General features: G+C 41.2%; 3 protein-coding genes across 3 annotated transcripts in view; 1 reads left to right on the top strand and 2 right to left on the bottom strand.

Moving 5' to 3' along the window:
* LOC111975923 (furin-like) overlaps positions 1–4,937 on the bottom strand; it is an 8,746-nt gene extending 3,809 nt beyond the window's left edge. Inside the window, exons 1-8 of the mRNA XM_070447714.1 lie at positions 4,790–4,937; positions 4,550–4,654; positions 4,343–4,444; positions 4,058–4,180; positions 3,863–3,939; positions 3,651–3,739; positions 3,369–3,541; positions 1,994–2,206 (exon numbers count right to left, since the gene is read on the bottom strand). Coding sequence (XP_070303815.1) covers positions 1,994–2,206; positions 3,369–3,541; positions 3,651–3,739; positions 3,863–3,939; positions 4,058–4,180; positions 4,343–4,444; positions 4,550–4,654; positions 4,790–4,915 — 1,008 coding nt within the window. The 5' untranslated portion in view covers positions 4,916–4,937. The remainder of the gene's footprint in view (positions 1–1,993; positions 2,207–3,368; positions 3,542–3,650; positions 3,740–3,862; positions 3,940–4,057; positions 4,181–4,342; positions 4,445–4,549; positions 4,655–4,789) is intronic.
* Positions 4,938–5,389: 452 nt separating this feature from the next.
* On the top strand, positions 5,390–12,961 carry LOC111976030 (NADH-quinone oxidoreductase subunit B). The gene is made up of 8 exons (XM_024004746.2): positions 5,390–5,457; positions 6,274–6,310; positions 6,554–6,625; positions 6,703–6,823; positions 11,856–12,035; positions 12,131–12,177; positions 12,459–12,547; positions 12,717–12,961. The coding sequence occupies exons 1-8, from the start codon at positions 5,439–5,441 to the stop codon at positions 12,812–12,814; spliced, it is 663 nt and encodes a 220-aa protein (XP_023860514.1). The 5' UTR covers positions 5,390–5,438; the 3' UTR covers positions 12,815–12,961.
* Positions 12,962–15,676: 2,715 nt separating this feature from the next.
* LOC111975887 (guanidinoacetate N-methyltransferase) lies at positions 15,677–20,307 on the bottom strand. The gene is made up of 6 exons (XM_024004560.2): positions 19,789–20,307; positions 18,629–18,774; positions 18,469–18,532; positions 18,289–18,356; positions 17,868–17,978; positions 15,677–15,946 (listed from the first exon to the last, which is right to left on the bottom strand). The coding sequence occupies exons 1-6, from the start codon at positions 19,961–19,963 to the stop codon at positions 15,806–15,808; spliced, it is 705 nt and encodes a 234-aa protein (XP_023860328.1). The 5' UTR covers positions 19,964–20,307; the 3' UTR covers positions 15,677–15,805.
* Positions 20,308–22,166: the final 1,859 nt, after the last annotated feature.

Below are 22,166 nucleotides of genomic sequence, written 5' to 3' on the forward strand. Positions count from 1 at the left end.
CAGCATCATGTGTGGGGTGCTTGCTGCAGGATGGATCTCGGTGCCCTTCACAAAATAGATGGCATTTATTTTTTCGATGGTGAAGGACTTAATGTGGATATATTGAAGCAACATCTCAGACATCATGTTCAGGAAGCTTAAAGCTTGAGTCACACAAATGGGTCTTTTCAAGATGGACAATGGACCCCAAACATACTTCCAAAAACTGGTGGCAAAATGGCTTAAGGACAACCAAAGTCAAGGTATTGGAATGGCCATCAGCAGAGCCCGACCATCAAATCCTTAGAAAATCTTGTGGGCGAGAACTGAAAAAGAGCTTGAGCGAGCAAGGGAAGCCTATAAACCTGGCTCCAGTTTTACAAAAAACCAAGGCTCTGTCAGGAGGAATGGGCCAAAATTGCACCCAACCTTATTGGGCAAGACTTGTTGGAAGGCTACCGCTAAACTGTATGCGACTCACTTTAAAACCTATTAGTTAAAGGCAATGTTACAAATACGTAATTAGTGTATTGAAACGTTCCCTGACCCACTGGGAATTGGAGTTGGAAAGAAATAAAAAGCTTGAAATAAATCATTCTCCTCTACTATTATTCTGACATTCAGCATTGCTTTAAAATTAAAGTGGTGCTCCTAACTGACCTAAGACAGGGAATTTTTACTWGGATTAAATGTTAGGAATTGTGAAAAACTGAGTTTAAATGTATTTGGCTAAGGTGTATGTAAACTTCCGACTTCAACTGCAAGTATTAATAAAAAAGTATTCAGACCCTTTGCTATGAGACTCGAAATTGAGCTCAGGTGCATCCTGTTTCCATTGATCATCCTTGAGATGTTTTTACAACTTGATTGGAGTCCACCTGTGGTAAATTCAATTGATTGGACATGATTTGGAAAGGTACAACAAAATTTCTGCAGCATCGAAGGTCCCCAAGAACACAGTGGCCTCCATCATTCTTAAATGGAAGAAGTTTRGGAACAACCAAGACTCTTCCTAGAGCTGGCCGCCCAGCCAAACTGAGCAACAGGGGAGAAGGGCCTTGGTCAGGGAGGTAACCAAGAACCTGATGGTCATTCTGACAGAGCTCTAGAGTTCCTCTGTGGATATGGGAGAACCTTCCAGAAGGACAACCATCTCTSCAGCACTCCACCAATAAGGCTTTTATGGTAGAGTGGCCAGACGGTTCACCTTCCAACAGGACAACGACCCTAAGCACACAGTCAAGACAACACAGGAGTGGCTTCAGGATAAGTCTCTGAATGTCCTTGAGTGGCCCAGCTAGAGCCCGGACCTAAACCCGATCGAACATCTGTGGGGAGACCTGAAAATAGCTGTGCAGCAACGTTCCCCATCCAACCTGACAGAGCATGAGAGGATCTGCAGAGAAAAATGGGAGAAACTCCCCAAATACAGGTGTGCCAAGCTTGTAGCGTCATACCCAAGAAGACTTGATGCTGTAATCACTGCCAAAGGTGCACAATCAACAGCCTGGTCAACTTGTATGCAAAGTAGCTTTTCATGAGGCAAATGATGGTCACACCAGATACTGACATTTTTTGATCCACGCCCCTACCGTTTCAAGGTATCTCTGGCCAACAGATGCAAAGCTGTATTCCCAGTCATGTGAAATCCATGCTCCCGAGTGGCACAGTGGTCTAAGGCACTGCATCACAGTGCTGAAGGTGTCACTACAGACCCTGGTTTGATTCCAGGCTGTATCACAACCAGACGTGATTGGGAGTCTGATAGGGCGGCGCACAATTGGCCCAGCGTCGTCCGGGTTTGGCCGGTATAGGCTGTCATTGTCAATAAGAATTTGTTCTTAACTGACTTGCCTAGTTTAAAAAAACTTTTTTTTAATGTACTCATTTCCTTATATGAACTGTAACTCAGTAACATTTTGAAATGGTTGCATGTTGCGTTTATATTTTTGTTCAGTATATATATGAATGTTGAAAACAATAACATGGTATGAGTTGGGAAAAAAACACTTACAATTCTGTGGTGTTGAAAGCTTACACCACTGTAGGTAGTTGTTAGAATGGCCGAGCAGGGTTCACTGTAGAAGGGCAGAGTTCCCTTCTCGGTGGTACTACCAACAGACAATGTGTAAATGCTGTTGGTGTAGCCATCGCAGTTGCAGTTGTCAAAGCTGGCGCCCCCATTGCCTGAAGCCCAGACGTAAATGGAACCCAAGCCACCTCGGCCCTGTAAGGTATTGAAGTTGCTTTTTAATACTCATTGTATGATCTTACTGCAATAGTTAGTGGGGCAAAAAAGTATTTAGTCAGCCACCAATTGTGCAAGTTCTCCCACTTAAAAAGATGAGAGAGGCCTGTAATTTTCATCATAGGTACACTTCAACTATGACAGACAAAATGAGATTTTTTTTTCTCCAGAAAATCACATTGTAGGATTTTTATGAATTTATTTGCAAATTATGGTGGAAAATAAGTATTTGGTCAATAACAAAAGTTTCTCAATACTTTGTTATATACCTGTCTCTTATACACATCTAGATGTGTATAAGAGACAGGGGCAACACGGACTTTCAACTCCCTCCAAAGATTTTCTATGGGGTTGAGACCTGGAGACTGGCTAGGCCACTCCAGGACCTGTCTCTTATACACATCTAGATGTGTATAAGAGACAGGTCTAGATCCCCCCGTGTGGTTCTGGGATTTTTGCTCACCGTTCTTGTGATCATTTTGACCCCACGGGGTGAGATCTTGCGTGGAGCCCCAGATCGAGGGAGATTATCAGTGGTCTTGTATGTCTTCCATTTCCTAATAATTGCTCCCACAGTTGATTTCTTCAAACCAAGCTGCTTACCTATTGCAGATTCAGTCTTCCCAGCCTGGTGCAGGTCTACAATTTTGTTTCTGGTGTCCTTTGACAGCCCTTTGGTCTTGGCCATAGTGGAGTTTGGAGTGTGACTGTTTGAGGTTGTGGACAGGTGTCTTTTATACTGATAACAAGTTCAAACAGGTGCCATTAATACAGGTAACGAGTGGAGGACAGAGGAGCCTCTTAAAGAAGAAGTTACAGGTCTGTGAGAGCCAGAAATCTTGCTTGTTTGTAGGTSACCAAATACTTATTTTCCACCATAATTTGCAAATAAATTCATTAAAAATCCTACAATGTGATTTTCTGGATTTTTTCTCCTCATTTTGTCTGTCATAGTTGAAGTGTACCTATGATGAAAATTACAGGCCTCTATCATCTTTTTAAGTGGGAGAACTTGCACAATTGGTGGCTGACTAAATACTTTTTTGCCCCACTGTACTTTGCCTCCAGAATCTTCAGCCAACGGATTGGTACTACTGATGAAACAGGTAATATAGGATGACCAGTACAAGTTGTATCATACATTGCTTATGCCMCTGATAAAGGCTTCTTTAGCTAATGTGTTTGGCCCCTCCAAATTCCTCCCCAAATCTTCAGGTCCCCAGCTTGAGCTGTAGATGTCAAWGTGCTTCTGATTCAAGTTTAAGGACATGGRTTCTATCAGGTCAGTCACTTGTCCATCCAACATCCGAACTCCTGGACAGAACAGAGCAAAAGCCAGGGTGGAAATTAAAGCTGGATAATTACCGTATTGTTCTATATACTATTAACAGAGAGAATTATTTAATGTATAGGTAATACTTGCCTCCGATCTTGGCCTGATATGCCACTCCAACCCCACACACCCCATTATTTGCCACTGCTGCCACCACCCCAGCACACCGTGTTCCATGCCTATGGAGTAGAGGACAAAAGGGGTTCATCAATGCAGAATGTCATCACATACTGCAGATCATACATGTTATAGATGTAATGTCTTGTAGCAGTAAAATCTTAATAACATCACAGCCAAATTACCTCTTTGGTCTGGTCAGAGAGTATTGAGTCTCTGGGTTGGGGTCATTATCATTCATGTCATAGCTAGCCAGTGGATCCTACAGGTACAATGCAATGCTCGTTTTTTTTCTACTGATGGATCATTTTCCATTTGTCTTCATGATTAACAAAATGCAATCATTTGCCCCTACAACAATAATCATCTCGATAGCTCACATAATTTTCAGCAAGGTCTGGGTGGCTTGTCTCTAGGCCATCGTCTAAAATGGACACCACTACCCCTTTGCCTGTGTAGCCTCGAGCCCAGGCAGCCACCACATTCTGATTAAAGGCCTCACTCTGGAAAAGCAGAGGCCTACAGTTACAATTTATTTTTTCCAAAACAGGGATTACCATATGTTTTCACTCAAGGCAGAAACCCCTCAAACAGCAGAATAAAAATCTAAAGAGCTTCTTATTATGGAAATAAACGTCAAACAAAAATGAAAGAATAATGTTGACATGTACCAGGTACCACTGCTGATTGAAAAATGGATCAGTGGGTGCTGTGAAAGAGTGTCTTCTATTTCTACTCCTTCCAGATTGCTGTGCAAACCAAAGCACCTGAGAAACAGGTAGATCATTACACTCATCACAATAAGAGCAATACTGGGACTGGTTATCACAGACAATTTTAGAAAGTGTTTTACAGATCTATTGGCTTTTCACCTTAGGGTCCATTTTCAGTCGAAGATTATGCAAATAGTGTGCCTGCAATGATTGTTTTGCCACCCCTCGTTGCTCCATGTGGTAATAGTTGCCATCGGYAAATATCTACAAATATAATATGCCAGATGAAATMAGATCCTACTAGCAAGTCATATTATGCCAAAAGATCTACCTATAAAAAATACAAATCATTATATTGCATAAATAAACAGTGAACTAACATTAACATAATTGTTTTACCTTTCCCAAGATATGGAAACKATGTTTCTTTGCAATCTTGTTGATTTGTTCAGAAGTGCCACTTAAATATAGAGCCCAACTGTTGGTGTAGATGACCTCTGCATAAATTGTGCACACATACACCATARACAAAGAGCAACTAATGTACAGGTACCTCATGCTGGCTTCTTTTTTTAACTGTTCAGCTGACTTATTTTTGGTCTTAAGGAAACAACCCTTTCATTTTGCGAACTCTCATGCCTCCAACATGACTAACTGATTTTGACAAGTTGTATCACTAACTAACGGTTGTTGTTTGACATTCGAACAGGCCTCCATGCGCATGATCAATAAATATTCCCMCCACAGATTGGCGCCCAATTATCGCATTATGAAGTCAGTTTTGCGTTGTAATGGGCTATGATTTGGGTTGTGTAAACTGATCCTGGATCTGTTCTGATCTACTGGCTAATGTGACATTATGTTCTACACCTTTGTTTTTTACTTTGAGCAATTCACTTCGAAAGTTCAGACCAATCAATAGGCCTACGTTTTAATAATATACAGACATTTTTGTAGTCCTGTCAACAAAAATATATGGAAGAGAGCGCCCCAAATGGTTCTATCGTGTAAGCATAGTCACCGGAAGTCCTAGCTATTATATTTGCTTATGATGGCGGCGTTGGTGGGTGAGTGATGTTTTGGCTAAAACGTAAAGCTAGTTACTGGAACATATCATTCTGAAAAATATCTAAATAATTTATCTCACAAATATTACACTTTTGTATGGTTTCCGATTAATTTATTATATTGGTTGTTCGTGACATGTTTTTGCTATCACAACGGTTTGTAATCCCTGACCTTGCAAGTTAGTTAGCTGCTAGCACTGCAGAACCCCTGGCTTGATCAGAAACAACTCTGTCTATGTTAATTAGCAAATMCTGTTTGTTTGTGTAGTTAGCTAGCTATAAAGCTAGCACGCGTGAAGTTTCTCAGACATTGTACATGGTTATTAACGTCTCAATGGTAATCTAGTAAAGACCAATACATGTCCCCGTTTTACATAAGAGCAATGGCTCATAGTGCTAGCTAGTTAAGTAACGTTAGTTAGGGGCTCCCGAGAGGCGTCACTACAGACACCCTGGTTCAAATCCAGGCTGTATCACAACCGGCCGTGATTGGGAGTCCKATAAGGCGTCGCACAATTGGCCCAGAGTGGTCCGGGTTTGGCCGGTGTAGGCCGCCATTGTAAATAATAATTTGTTCTTAACAGACTTGCCTAGTTAAATAAAACATTTGTAAAACATGGATGGTAGCTACTGTCGCTAACGTTATTCATATTTCTATCACAAACGTCAGTCAGCTTGTTATATCACCCAAGAAAGCGCACTGCCTTGTCTATAGCCAATATTTCGATGTGTCCCGCAAGTAAATGTTACGTTATCTAAATACAACCTACAGATACATTTGTTGACATTGTGCTTTTTTTTGTCTTTCCTGTGCAGTTCCTCGCCTCGCCGCGTTTGGTACCTTTTCATCAAGGTAAGCATAACGTTAGGCAAATTACGCAGTTAAGGTGATTAAACTAAGACAGGCCTAGGATTTACTATAGTTAGTAACAGGTTCTTTCTGTTTTCAAATCACCAGTAACCTTGTGAAATGTTTGCTCTTTATTAAATCCTTAAAGTAGTGTAATTTGTGTATTGTTAATGCCATTTAGTTTGTCTTGATGGTCAGTCTGTTGTATTGTAAGGTCYTATTACCTAATCTTTTTCTACCACACAGATCCATTTCAGTATTTGCGATACAACCGAGCTTGTCGCTACACCACATTGCTAAAAGTGGCAAWGCTACATGGTAAGGGAGGTCCTGTAAACGTCTCAATTTGTCAAAATATTTGTTTGAGTACTTCATATTACCTCCTTTTCTTCCAGTGTGGTTTCAGTCAGAGAGAAAAGCACAGCGGTGGCTGCTGCCAAGCCCGCTGCAGTAACAAGCAGCAAGGGYGAGTATGTTATCACTAAGCTGGATGATCTGGTGAATTGGGCACGCAGGGTAAGTCAATGCCACACCGCAAGTACTCTATGTTCTTCAATGGCATATGGTCCATTTTGAATGTTTGTGTCAATCTTTCAATAAGAAAATCAAGAAGTGCACCCCTCCATCTAAAACTCCTTTGTGACGTTCTCTATTCTGTTGCTGACTGGCTGCCAGTCAAACAACTGTCAAAATGATTAAACTAACTACAGAGGGCAGCACCGTATGATCACAGGTATTCCTCTAAACCAGCTTTTTTTTTGCTTTTTTTTTGGAACTCAGCCTGGTCTCAACTTACTGTTGAGTCTGAAAAGTAGAATACACAAGGTGCAATTTCTACATTTGGTTGTGCATGAGAAGTTTTTATTTTGTTAATCACTGACAGTCACTCAATTAGCCATGTCAGSTAACAATTTTTAGAGTGGTAAAAATACCGACCGGGCACATGTCCACGGGCCCTGACCCACACTGTACAAAATGGTGCTGACAGAGAGGGCTGCCTCGCTTCTAGTCCTTAGGAAACTTTGCAGTATTTATTTTATTTATTATTTTTGTTAGCCCAGAAAATCTTAGGTGTTATTACATACAGCCGGGAAGAACTATTAGATATCAGAGCGGCGTGAACTTACCAGGAATACGACTTTCCCGAAGCGGATCCTTGGTCCGAACTATCCAAGGCATTTGAGCTGATTCTAGGGACTGACCCAAAACGACACCGCCAGAGAAGAGGTAGACGGAGCTGTCTTCTGGTCAGAATTCAAAGGCGCACACTCCACTCAACGCTTCCGAGTATATTACTCCCCAATGTCCAGTCTCTAGATAACAAGGTAGAAACTAAATTAGGGCAAGGGTTGCTTTCCAGAGAGACAGGGATTGTACATACTCTGTTTCACAGAAACATGACTCAATCGGGATATGCTGTTGGAGTCAATACYGTCACCTGGGTTCTTTGTATGTCGCGCCGACAGGAATAAACATCTCTCCGGGAAGAAGGGTGGGGGGGTGTATGTTTCATGATTAATGACTCATGGTGTAATTGTAACAACATACAGGAACTCAAGTATTTTTGTTCACCTGACCTAGAATTCATCACAATCAAATGCCGACCGTGTTATCTCCCAAGACAATTCTCCTCGGTTATTGTCACAGCTGTGTATACCCCTCCAGCCGATACCACAATGGCCCTSAAGAAACTATATATCCTGAGACTCCGTTTATTTTAGCTAGGGATTTTAACAAAGCAAATTTGAGATCAAGGCTACCTAAATTCTATCAACATATCGACTGTAGCACTCGCACTGGAAAAACACTGGACCACTGTTTACTCTAACTTCCGCGATGCATACAAGGCCCTACCCCGCCCTTCTTTTGGCAAATCTGACCACGACTCCATTTTGCTCCTCCCTTCCTATAGGCAGAAACTCAAACAGGGTGTACCCGTGTTAAGAACTATTCAACGCTGGTCTGACCAATCGGAATTCACTCTTCAAGACTGTTTTGATCACGCAGACTGGGACATTTTCCAGGTAGCCTCAGATAATAATATCGACGTATACGCTGATTAAGCGAGTGAGTTTATAAGGAAGTGCATAGGAGATGTTGTACCTACCGTGACTATTAAAACCTACCATAACCAGAAACCGTGGATAGATGGCGGCATTCGAGCAAAACTGAAAGCACGAACATACTTATTTAACCATGGAAAGGTGACTGAGATTATGGCCGAATACAAACAATGTAGTTTTTCCCTCCGCAAGGCAATTAAGCGAAATGTCAGTATAGAGACAAAGTGGAGTRGCAATTCAATGGCTCAGAAACAAGACGTATATGGCAGGGTCTACAGACAATCAGACTACCAAAKAAAACAGCCACGTCACGGACACCATCTTGCTTCCAGACAAACAAAACACCTTCTTTGCCCGCTTTGAGGATAATCCACCGACAGACAGTGTGGTGAAGGGGCAAAAGCGCCTCTTCATCCTCAGGAGGCTGAAGAAATTTTTCTTGTCACCTAAAACCATCACAAACTTTTACAGATGCTCAATTGAGAGCATCCTGTCGGGCTGCATAACCTCCTGGTACAGCAACTGCACCGCCCACAACCGCAAGGCTCTCCAGAGGGTGGTGCGGTCTGCACAACGAATCACCGGGGGCAAACTACCTGCCCTCCCAGACACCTACASCACCCAATGTCACAGGAAGGCCAAAAAGATCATCAAGGACAACAACCACACGTGCCACTGCCTGTTCTTCCCTCTACCATCCAGAAGGCCAGGTCAGTACAGGTGCATCAAAGCTGGGACCGAGAGACTGAAAAACAGCTTCTATCAAGGCCATCAGACTGCTAAACAGCCATCACTTACACAGAGGCTGCTGCCTGCATACAGACTTGAAATCATTGGCCACTTTAATAAATGGATCACTAGTCACTTTACTAGTGCCACTTTTAATAATGTTTACATATCTTGCATTACTCATCTCATATGTACAGTTGAAGTCGGAAGTTTACGTACACTTAGGTTGGAGTCATTAAAACGAGTTTTTCAACCARGCCAAAACTATAGTTTGTTAACAAGAAATTTGTGGAAAGTCGGTTTGGAAATCTGCTTTGTGCATGACACATGTAAGTTTTCCAACAATTGTTTACAGACAGACTATTTCACTTATTCAGTGTATCACAATTCCAGTGGGTCAGAAGTTTACACACTAAGTTGACTGTGCCTTTTAAACAGCTTGGAAAATTCCAGAAAATTATGTCATGGCTTTAGAAGTTTGCAACTGCGCATGGGGACAAAGATCGTACTTTTTGGAGAAATGTCCTCTGGTCTGATGAAACAAAAAAAGAACTGTTTGGCCATAATGACCATTCTTATGTTTGGAGGWAAAAGGGGAGGCTTGCAAGCCGAAGAACACCATCCCAACCGTGAAGCTCGGGGTGCAGCATCATGTTGTGGGGGTGCTTTGCTGCAGGAGGGACTGGTGCCTTCACAAAATAAATGGCATCATGAGGAAGGACAATTATGTGGATATATTGAAGCAACATCTCAAGACATCAGTCAGGAAGTTAAAGCTTGGTCACAAATGGTCTTCAAATGGACAGTGACCCCAAGCGTACTTCCAAAGTTGTGAAAATGGCTTAAGGACAACAAAGTCAAGGTATTGGAGTGGCCATCACAAAGCCCTGACCTCAATCCTATAGAACATTTGTGGGCAGAACTGAAAAGCTTGTGTGAGCAAGGAGGCCTACAAACCTGACTCAATTACACCAGCTCTGTCATGAGGAATGGGCCAAAATTCACCCAACTTATTGTGGGAAGCTTGTGGAAGGCTACCCAAAACGTTTGACCCAAGTTAAACAATTTAAAGCAATGCTACCAAATACTAATTGAGTGTAGTAAACTTCTGACCCACTGGGAATGTGATGAAAGAAATAAAATCTGAAATTAATCATTCTCTCTATTCTGACATCTCACATTCTTAAAATAACATGGTGATCCTAACTTACCTAAAACAGGGAATTTTTACTAGGATTAAATGTCAGGAATTGTGAAACTGAGTTTAAATGTATTTGGCTAAGGTGTATGTAAACTTCCGACTTCAAATGTATATACTATATTTTATACCATCTATTTCATCTTGCCTATGCCGCTCTGTCATTGCTCATTCACATATTTATATGTATATATTCCTTTACTTAGATTTGTGTGTATTACGTAGTTGTGGATCTGTTTGATTGTTCTAACATGTAATCTATKATTTATTTATATAGCCCTTTTTACATCAGCCGATGTCACAAAGTGCTTTACAGAAACCCAGCCTAAAACCCCAAACAGCAAGCAATGCAGATGTAGAAGCACGGTGGCTAGGGGGAAAAAACTCTAGAAAGGCAGGAACCTAGGAACAAACCTAGAGAGGAACCAGGCTCTTGAGGGGTGGCCAYTCCTCTTCTGGCTGAGCGGGATGGAGATTATAACATTACATGGCCAAGATGTTCTAACGTTCATAGATGACCAGCAAGGTCAAATAATAATCACAATCACAGTGGTTGTAGAGGGTMCAACATGTCAGCACCTCAGGAGTAAATGTCAGTTGGCTTTTCATAGCCGATCATTCAGATGTCGAGACAGCAGGTGCGGTAGAGGGAGTTGAAAACAGCAGGTCTGGTGAACAGGTCAGGGTTTCATAGCCGCAGGCAGAACAGTTGAAACTGGAGCAGCAGCACGACCAAGTGGACTGGGTACAGCAAGGAGTCATCAGGCCAGGTAGAAATGAGGCATGGTCCTAGGGCTCAAGTCCTCCGAGAGAGGGAGCGAGAGAGAATCAGAGGTAGCAMATTTAAATTCACACAGGACACTGGATAAGACAGGAGAAATACTCCAGATATAACAGACTGACCCTAGCCCCCCCGACACAAACTATTTCAGCATAATTACTGGAGGGTTGGGAGACACTGTGGCCCCGTCCGACTATACACCCGGACAGGGCCAACCAGGCAGGATAACTCCACCCACTTTGCCAAAGCACAGCCCCCACACCACTAGAGGGATATCTTCAACCACTAACCCGGACACGAAGATCACGTCAGAGATTCAACCCGCTCATGTGACGCACCCCTCCTAGGGACGGCATGGAAGAGCACCAGTGACTCACTCAGATATTGCTGCACTGTCGGAACTAGAAGCACAAGCATTTCGCTACACTCGCAATAACCTCTGCTGACCATGTCTATGTGTCCAATAAAATTATTTTATTTGATTGATTTTGTTAGTCACTCTCACTCAGATATCACGTTAACATGGCATAAGTCATGGCAAAATMTGTAGAATTGCAGGAAATTAGCTTTTAAACAACTTACAATTGTTTTCTTCTCTGCCATCAAGAGGGGGGCCACTAAAATGTTTTGCCCAAGAGGTGGGGGGTCCCCCAGCCATATCTCGCTTTTCTTTTCACCAGAGATTAATAAGGGGAAAACATTGACTGACTCAGTGATCTTTGTTCAGATTGCTTTGTAGACTTATCAGTCCAATCGGTTTTTGTGTTTCTACATTAGAGCTCCCTATGGCCCATGACGTTTGGACTGGCGTGCTGTGCGGTGGAGATGATGCACATGGCGGCTCCTCGTTATGACATGGACCGGTTTGGAGTGGTGTTCAGAGCCAGCCCCAGACAGTCCGACGTCATGATTGTGGCAGGCACCCTGACCAACAAGATGGCCCCCGCTTTGCGCAAGGTATTTGACTGAAGGACGTTTCTTTGGAGAAAGGAGTTCTGTATTTGCTTTTATTGAGTGTATGACTTCACCATGATGTTCATTATTTCCCCTAGGTTTATGACCAGATGCCTGAGCCAAGATATGTAATTTCCATGGGAAGGTAAAGTATTGTCGTAATATGWTTAGATTTAAACAGAAACATTTTAGTGGTTATCTAGTTTGAAATGGATCTCATGATTGCCTTAACTTTTTCCATTTAAAAACACCTGATTGTTTAACACAACCTCCCTAAAGTTAACTGCTTCTACCGATTTGTGATTTATTTCCCCACACCAAGATTTACCATTACACAGTGCTTTTACAGTGTTTGACATTTTCATCTTGCATTTCATATTTAACTGTTAGTTGAGCCACGTTGTATCTTATTACTCTGTCCTTTAGCTGCGCCAATGGGGGTGGCTACTACCACTACTCTTACGCAGTGGTCAGAGGGTGTGACCGCATCGTACCAGTGGACATATACGTTCCAGGTWTCTCATTCTGATTTTGTTCTCTTTAATTATTATGAAACAAATAATTAGTTCTGTCCCGGATATATGTACAGCAATGTGGAAAAGAAACAAATCACAACAATAGCTCTTTTGAAGATTTTATTTTAAACATTTGACTCAAATTGATTGTTTACTTGTCCTCCTGTAGGCTGCCCTCCCACAGCAGAGGCCCTTCTCTACGGGACGCTCCAGTTGCAGAAGAAAATAAAGAGAGAGAAGAAAATGAGGATTTGGTATCGCAAGTGAAATTCTGTCTCTTGCTGTTTGTAAATGTTGTATTTATGGGTGGTCTGGCCACCCAGTAAACCGGTAGGCAATATCCTCAGGAGTCACTCTGGGTATTCTCTGGCTCCTCTTCTCTGTATAAACAATAAAATACATTTCTTGTCATTAGTTTAACTGTTGTTCTTGGCCCTGCACATATTTTCAGGTATGACATTCATCAATTTCCTCTCAGCAATAGAATAATTTTAACTGAACATTTTAAACAATATTTCTATGGTCATCACTATTTAGATAGTCATATCAGGTCTTTTGTGGTCTATTCTTACCTTTTTGTAATGTGTTGGTGTACTTTATCTGAAGACTATTTGTACTTCAGTCAGTAGATGGTGCACTTGGCACACACAATTGTTCTATAGAGTTTAGATATTTTCTTCCTTTGTCTCTGGTTCTACCAAATAGTTCCTGTTCGAATACTCAATGTTTCCTTTCTTCCTTGGAAGTAATCACTGATCTGACATTGAATTGGTGTAAGCAAGCTTTCCTTGGTATTGCTTTCACCAATTGTCAGATCAGTGTTTACTTCAAGGAACTGAGGTTGGATACAACCTCAAAGTATTGTCACAGGGCCAGTCTTTGGTTCTACTCAGCAACACCCAATCCCAAATTAACCCTGTATGCACTTGTGTACATCTTAGACGATTGGTAGGTAGCAATAGGGATACAATTCCACCTAGCCTATCAGGAAGCAGGGTGGAGCTATTAATATTTTATGGGAAAGTTGATAGGTCTAAACCATTTAACATGTTGGCCCAAAAAAAGCTCCCCTTGTGTGATTTGGCACGATAAATTACATCCAATCTACATAAAATGTTGAATTGTTGCCCATTCTGCAAGAAATGCAGGTTGAAATCTCATTTTCAGTAACTCATATCATTTACCAGGCTCAAGGATTTGTGACCCCATGGTAAATATTTATGGATTCAATTGAATTCTTGTGAGTTGAAGGTTGTCCAATATCCAGAGGACCTCTATTTAAAAAAAATACTTAATGATTGGGGTGTAAGCTACAAATAACACTTATCTATAACCAGGGCCAATAAGTGAGGCAATGTGCCACGACAACTTATCCATTAATGATTAGTTACTTTTTCCCTCTCTTTACTTAAGGGACTTATTCTGCAGCTTATCCCAGCCCCTCAGGAAATAATTGTTTTCTTGTCAAAAGAGAATGCAATTTTGACCTATATTCAGTCAAATGGCAAATCGAAAGCTGTTTAAACAGGCAGCCCAATTCTGATCTTTTGCCCAATTACTTGGCAAAAGAACTGATGTTTGGTCAAAATACCAATAATTGCTTTTTGAGGTCTGTTAGATTATTTAGAAAATCAAGGTTTGTCGATTTATGTAAATTTTTCTGAATGCTGTAAAAAAAAAAAAAACTTTATTTAACTAGGCAAGTCAGTTAAGAACAAATTCTTATTTACAATAACGGCCAAACCCGGATGACGCTGGGCCAATTGTGTGCTGCCTTATGGGACTCCCAATCACGGCCGGATGTGATAGCCTGGATTCGAACCAGGGACTGTAGTGACGCCTCTTGCACTGAGATGCAGTGCCTTTAACCGCTGATCCACTTGTAACACAGAATAAAACAATGAAGATAAGCAGTAATGGGCAGTCACTGCCATCATGGGACTTATCATTTAACTATCCTTTAAAATATTTAACTAGTATATATTACATTAGTTTTATTTGATTATTTCGTTCCAAGTCATCTCATCTCTGTAGAGCTGCTGTCTGACAAAATCACAATTTTAGTAGTTCAAAGTCAACAAGGCATACTTTTATGACTGCTAATCACCAACTATCAATCACTTAGATCATGTATTTTCAGGGTGAGATACTGTGCCTTGAGCAGCAACTGTGTTCTCTCTGTGTCTGCTCAACACAGACCAGACAAGTAGGCGGTCGGGCAATCGAAGCAACTCAGTGTTGGTCCCATGTTTCATGAGCTGAAATGAAAGATCACAGAAATGTTGAATACGTACAAAAAGCTTCTCTCAAATAAATGTTGTGCACAAATTTGTTTACACCCCAGTTAGTGAGCATTTCTCCTTTTCCAAAATAATCCATCCACCTGACAGGTGTGGAATATCAAGCTGATTAAACGGCATGATCATTACACAGGTGCACCTTGTGCTCGGGGCAATTAAAAGGCCACTTTAAAATGTGCAGTTTTGACAACACAATGCCACAGATGTCCCAAGTTGAGGGAGCATGCAATTGGCATGCTGACTGCAGGAATATCCAACAGTGCTGTTGGCAGAAAATGTTATGTTATTTTCTCTACCATTAACCACCTCCAATGTTTTAGAGAATTTGGCAGTAAATCCAACTGGCCTCACAACCGCAGACCATGTTTAACCACACCAGTCCAGGACCTCCACATCTGGCTTCTTCACATGCGGGATCGTCTGGGGGGGGTATTGAGTATTTCTGTCCATAATTAAGCCCTTTGTGGGGAAAAAGCAAACTAAAAACAACTCCCGGGCTACATCGCACAGTTCAGGTTTGATCGGATTTAGTTCTAGAAAAACTGCGCATCGAGCTCACAGGAAAACCCCAAAACTAAATGGAATTCAAATAAAATCGGTCAATTAGTTGTTTAAAAAACAAAAAATAACTGAAGTTTGGTTAATCGCTCAGCACTAATAATTCGACAAAAGATCAGAATTGGGCTGCCTGTGTGGTATGTAAAATGCTTGTTAACGTTGCAATACAGCTCAAATGTAATGCATTCTGTGACAAATTGCAAGAGGTGGACAATTGTTAAAGAGGTGATACACAAACAAATTCATTGTGACAGAAGAAAATAGAGTGGARGTGATTTAAATTGGTTTATTGAAAGATGGACATCCCTGAGTGCTTATGGATTTGACAGTAAACTAATGTGGCTTTTAAAATACAGGCACTTGAGAAGGAATAAAGACATTGCAGTGGCACCAAGCCATTTCACTCTTTCAGAATGGTGGGAGTAATCATCTTGCGGAAGGCATAGTATTTGCATTCGCTTGGGGGGACAATATCCATGGTTGTGGTGCTAATCATCTCCTTCTTGAAGCCAGCCTCGAGCAGTTGAGACATCTGGGTCTCCTGAAAATCATTAACACAAAGATCTGGTCTGTATTGTGGACCTGCATCACACATTATAGGGCCATTTAACCCTTTACACTTGTGGAAATTGGCCTATGTGAATAGTGACAAATTGAAATGTTTCTATCAGAAGAAACATAAAAAGCATATGCATGGACCATGGTAGCAATTGAAAGAGAACACTGGAGATTATGGGGAAATTATCAGACCAAAAGGTGAGGACACAACAGTTCACCTGACAACTGAATCCAAAGAAACTGTTGATTTTATATGCATTTTACATTTACTGTACTTTTCGCAGCATTTGTCAACGAAATCTGAAAATACTGGATACAATCAGTAACATAAGAATATTAATGGAAATTTTGGGGTAGCTGCAACATATCAAAAAAAATTCTTACAAGTTTTTGAGTGAGAGGTCTAACTGGTGTCGCCAAGTGGACACTTGTCCAAACTGCACAGTTCCTAAGTYATTTCAATGCACTTTTATGACTCATGGAAAGAGCCTTCAACTATAAGATGCTTGTTTGAGCTCTCCTAGCTTTGCCATTGAGGAACTGAAGCTAGAATACTTGTCGTTTTTTTTGTTTTGAACACAGCCCTGCGCCCCCAAAATCACACAATTACGGTTTACARAATCCAGGAACGTTTCATTATAAATCGCAATCTGGGTCAGGTGAGCATCATTTGAAAGCTTATTCAATTGCCAACATGACTAGCGAAGTTATAAAATACGATCTTACAGTGTTAGGCTTTCACAAGGCACTTAAGACAAACAGAAAATACATTTGGTGCGCGTAGAATGGAGTCATGAGTGCATGTTCTCTGCAAATTTTCTTCACAATACGACACAGGTTCATTCTGTTCAGGACATCCCAGAGTATGACATCATCTTTGTAACTGTACATCAAACATATCGATCATAAATGTTGCTACTTTAAAATGACATGAGTTTTCAAACATGGAAATGTGAAGTGCACATTTGGACATAATGTAGGTGTGTGGTTTGCTTGTATGACATCAAAGCGGTATTTATTATAGTCCTCAACGTCTCATCTTTCGATTTACAGCATTCCCCTCACTCAGACAACAAATGTGTGCATAGAACGGCATAGAACGGCTGTCAGTTGAATCCCATAAAGTYCTGTAAATTGAAGAGCCTGAACGCTGACGTCATATGGTACAGTAGGTTACTGTACAGCCACCGAGTTCCAATTTAGGCACTTATCAGTGACCAAATCTGCAATTTTCAACCAGTATACGGGATGATAGGGGCTGTGAGTTTAAAGGGTTACGCAGTTGCAGTTCAGGTACAATTTATCATTAACCTTTGTTAAGCCAAGAAAGGTAATTGAGGACAGATTTTCTAACAGTGCTAGGACCAAGTGCAATAAAAATGGTATTAGTAGATATACAGTAATTGGTTTAGTTTGTCTAAGTAATCACTTCACCCCACACAGGAGTGAAATCAATCGGGTTGTGAATTTGATTTTCATAGTTTTGAAATAAAATTATAGAACATTTGTGATCAAGTGTACACTTTGATGTACTGTAAAAAAAAAAATATATATATATATATATCTATTAAATGGTGGAAACATGCAGCAGGAAAATGAGTTAGTACTGTAGCTACAGACATACCAAATAAGCAGAGTGCAACAGAGACATAGTCACTGTACATGAAACTAATGGGTTAATGGTTGAATGAACATCAAACCAAACAATATTGWGGGCCACATGTGAAATTACATGTAATACCACAGTAACTATCAGTGATATACCTGTAAGTACCATCTGGCAGAAGGGCAGAATGCGTGCAAAGAAATTAAATGTGTCGYGCCCGAGAAGGAACATGTGTAGCCTACCCATGCACCTCAGAGAGATTAGGTGTTGATCATTGACTGGCTGAAAGGCGGCTCACCTGGAACATGTTGTCGATGTTGTCATATTTGGTCTTGAGAAGTTCACCCCAGGAGGTCAGGTTACAGTAGGTGAGAACGCCACCTGGCTTCAGCAGCCTGTGGGCATGGCCCTATTGAGACAATTCAACAATTGCACTATTAATGGAAATGTTAGCARGTCATTGTGGAACGATAGGCAATGTTTGTTTCAAGTGATAGGGATCAGATTCCATTAAGAAATATCTTATTCTATTTGGATTKATGTCTAAACGCCTGCCATATGTTTGCGTTGGATACATCTATGATATCATTTTTGATACCAAACATTTGGGTGTTTTATAGTCTTTATTACAGGGGGAAATCCCACTCCTCTGTTGGTTCCTGTGCTTTTGCTGATATGTTCGTAATGTGCAGCCTTGGTCATCGAAGTGTTGTACTTACCTTGATGAAGTCAAACTGGTGAGTGTGCCATGTGTCTTCAGACAGAGGGTATGTGTCATACAGAATGCCTTTGATAGAAGAGGCATAATTACAATTACACATACATGCATATCTAAAGCAATTTACTCAGAACATAAAATATTCAATGGATATGCCAATAGAATGCATTTTGAAACTTACCATCAAAGTGGTTGTCAGGCAGGCCGCCCACTACCTCCTCCCACAGTCCTTTGAGGGGCACAATCTGTGAGTGGAGAAGAATTTAGGTTAATTTCTTTCATGTTAAAAAGGAGGGAAAAGTCTGAATAGAACCTAATGTGGAGTTGAAGATTTGTCTCACTTTATGTGGCTGAGCCTTGGCCCACTCCTGCAATCTTGCGAACACTCCATCATTGCACTCAATGATCCAGTGCTCCTCGATGGGGAAGGACTCGACTTTAGTTGCGGCGATGGCCATGCCAAACCCAATCTCCAGAACCCGTCCACCTGTGGGACAAAGCAGAACAAGCATCTCAATTTGTGTTTAAGTATCTACCTGTATTGAAGTGTTTTCAACGTTTCTACCTTTATCCCAGTGCTGTGGTACCTTTCACGAAAAGCAAAACTAATAATGCACAATTTTTGTTTGTTATTTAAGGGTTCTCAAATGAATGTTTGGGGAAAACGGCACGTGATAGATGGCCTGTGGCCACTTGAAGGAGTTCCACAGAGTAGTCTTTCAGTAATGTGTAAAAATAGATTAGAAAAATACCATTTTGTTTTGCCTCACCCTTTAGGCTACTACTCTGTTATCAACTGGCAAATTGCCACCAAAGATGTGTATTTTCCAATAGACATTGCCAAAGCAATATAAAGACAAACATACACTATTTACTAGAACTGGTCATATTGTATTTGGAACCAAACAACTGTTCTCATTGGACCGCATTCCTCCATGCWGCAACATGGGCGCTATGGTGACGTGAGTGCGCAAACAACTCGAAACGTTTACGCAACTTTAACGTAGCCTAATGTGTATATATATTTTTAAAGTATCAGTGATCATCATTAAACTTCTTGAATGGTATGCGGAAATAAATTATTGACACTCCCCAGCAAGTGCGCATATGGCACGGTTCAATTGGTAGAGTAACACCTGCTGCAACCACAAGSCATTATATCCAACTCCGCCATGCTTTTAAACATAACGTGCATTGAGAGGAACGTCGCATATAAACTGTAAACGCATTGGTTTCATGAACGTTTCCTAAGGTCTGCTGATTGATTGTAATCGTCTGTATCGATTACCCTGCAGCTCTGAATGAATTGTAGCCATTGACTATGTTATAGGCAAATAGGCTGTCCTTTACGGTCTATTTGTTTTACACATTTGTAAGGGAAATGAATTGCAGTCAGGTAAAATGTTATTATGGAATTACATCACAGAGTACCAAAATCCACACTGTCTAGTCGTCCCTGTGCGTTCATATGGCCCACTAGGTTGCACATTGTGTGTTGTACCTTTTGAGGAGGCTACAATTGCCAGCGAGTGCATGTACGGAGTCTCCCAACGTTCCATAACGGGCTTGCCCAAAATCTCGAGATGAGTGTCGGTCTCATTGTAACCAGCACCAGCGTCGTGCCAGCCAGCTTTGCAGTCTTCTCCCTTGGAAAATATGGGTTGTGCCGTAGTCATTTTGGTGGTTGGCTTTCTTTATTAGATGGGGGATGGACGGAGTTGCTGTCTCCACGTCGTGGCAGAGGAAGGACAGATTTGGTTGCGGTGGGGATTTATATGGGTCAGAAGTGCTGACTATGCAAGACGTCAACGAGGCGTAGGCATAGACATTAGGCTTACTTACTACTGTTGGTCAATAAGTGGCATTTCAAGGAGTAGCCGGGCAATGAAGTCCTAAGTGTCGAAAACTGAGAGAAAACATGATACACTGATTGTATTTTCATAATCATGGCATATTGTAGTCTGTTTTACAACATTACAGTGTGCCCTATTAGTCTACTTTATAAAACGGGAGGCTTGAATCCTGGATGCTGATTGGTTGATAGTCATTAGTTATTCACGGTAATTTAAGGCAAAACGCCATGATGCCATAAGTATARTTCAAGTTTCAATGTGCTTCCACTGTCCTGCAGCTGAGCCAGGCATTCATAAACTTAATTTCCCCTGGGGGGAAAGCGCCTAGACATTATTACCCCATGCTTCTTGCCTAGCGTTTGGTTTAATACAGCTGGGGTTCAAGTGGCACTCCAGTCTCCTTTTCACCTCATTTAACACCTGATTTACTTAACAAAAGGCACATCCCAATAGGTGGTTCAGGTAAGTCATGACAGCACAAATTGGAGGGGTTTCCTTTTTTGTTTTTTATTGCTCCTCGAGCAAGGGAGGAGGCCGATGACATCACGACTTCCCATCAAACCAACTCCTTTAATGACCTACTCCTTGAAGTTTGTAGTTGTCTAAAAATCACTATTTTGCTCAGAACATATTTTATTACCCWTTAGTGTGTGTACTTTACTTTATTTATACTTGGGATATCACTTTCAACAGGAAAAGGTAAAAATCACTGGGCATTTTTTTTTGCTCAGGTTAATATAAGCCTTGTGTGCCTATCCGACCTGTGCGACATTTTTCTTTTTTTGTATTGTTTTGCGATCTCCACCATGTCATGAGAACGTGGCAAGATTGACAGCTTCTCTGATCCAGGAAAATTCATTCATCAGGGTCATTATAATGGCTATATCCAAAGAATTGGCAATAGAAATTAAGGTTTAAAAAAATTAAAACGTAAATAGTTTGCTGTCATTTCAGCTGCTTGATGTGAATGTGTGTTAGCTAGCTAGCAACGGAGAAGTAACGTTAGCCTTGCTAGATACCGTTATTTTATACCTCAGTGCTAGCTACCCTTGTGAAAAATATCCCATTGGATCCTCTATAACTATACTGATCAAAAATATAAATGCAACATGTTAAGTGTTGGTCCCATGTTTCATGTTCTGAAATAAAAGATTTTCCAAAAAGATTACATCCCTGTTAGTGAGCATTTCTGTTAGTGAGCATTTCTACTTTGTCAAGATAATCCATCCACCTGACAGATGTAGCATATCAAGAAGCTGATTAAAAAGCAGGATCATTACACAGGTGCACCTTGTGCTYGGGACAATAAAAGGCCACTTTAAAATATGCAGTTTTGTCACACAACATAATGCCACAAGTATTGATGGAGTGTGCAATTGGCATGCTGACTGCAAGAATATCCATCAGAGTTGTTGCCAGAGAATTTAATGTTCATGTCTCTACCATAAGCCACCTCCAATGTCATTTTAGAGAATTTGGCAGTAGGTCTAACCGGCCTCATATCTGCAGACCATGTGTAACCACGCCAGCCCAGGACCTCCATATCCGGCTTTTTCACCTGCGGGATCATCTGAGACAAGCCACCTGGACAGCTGATGAAACTGCCTGATGCAGGACTCTAGGGTGATGGGAGAGAGACTGACTGAAACATTCACACCTCCATTAATCCCTGAGTGGTTTCCTTCCTCTCCGGCAACTGAGTTAGGAAGGACACCTGTATCTTTGTAGTGACTAGGTGTATTGATACACCATCCAAAGTGCAATTAATAACTTAACCACATTCAAAAGGATATTCAATGTCTTCTTTTTTAAATTTCTACCCATCTACCAATACTGTAGGTGCCCTTCTTTGCGAGGCATTGGAAAACCTCCCTGGTCTTTGTGGTTGAATCTGTTTGAAATCCACTGCTCGACTGAGGGACCTTACATAAAATTATATGTGTGGGGTACAGAGATGAGGTAGTCATTAAAAAATCATGTTATACGGTATTATTGCACACAGAGTCAGTCCATGCAACTTGTTATG

The sequence above is a fragment of the Salvelinus sp. IW2-2015 genome, linkage group LG16 (genome assembly GCF_002910315.2).
Source record: "Salvelinus sp. IW2-2015 linkage group LG16, ASM291031v2, whole genome shotgun sequence".
NCBI classification, from domain to species: domain Eukaryota; kingdom Metazoa; phylum Chordata; class Actinopteri; order Salmoniformes; family Salmonidae; genus Salvelinus; species Salvelinus sp. IW2-2015.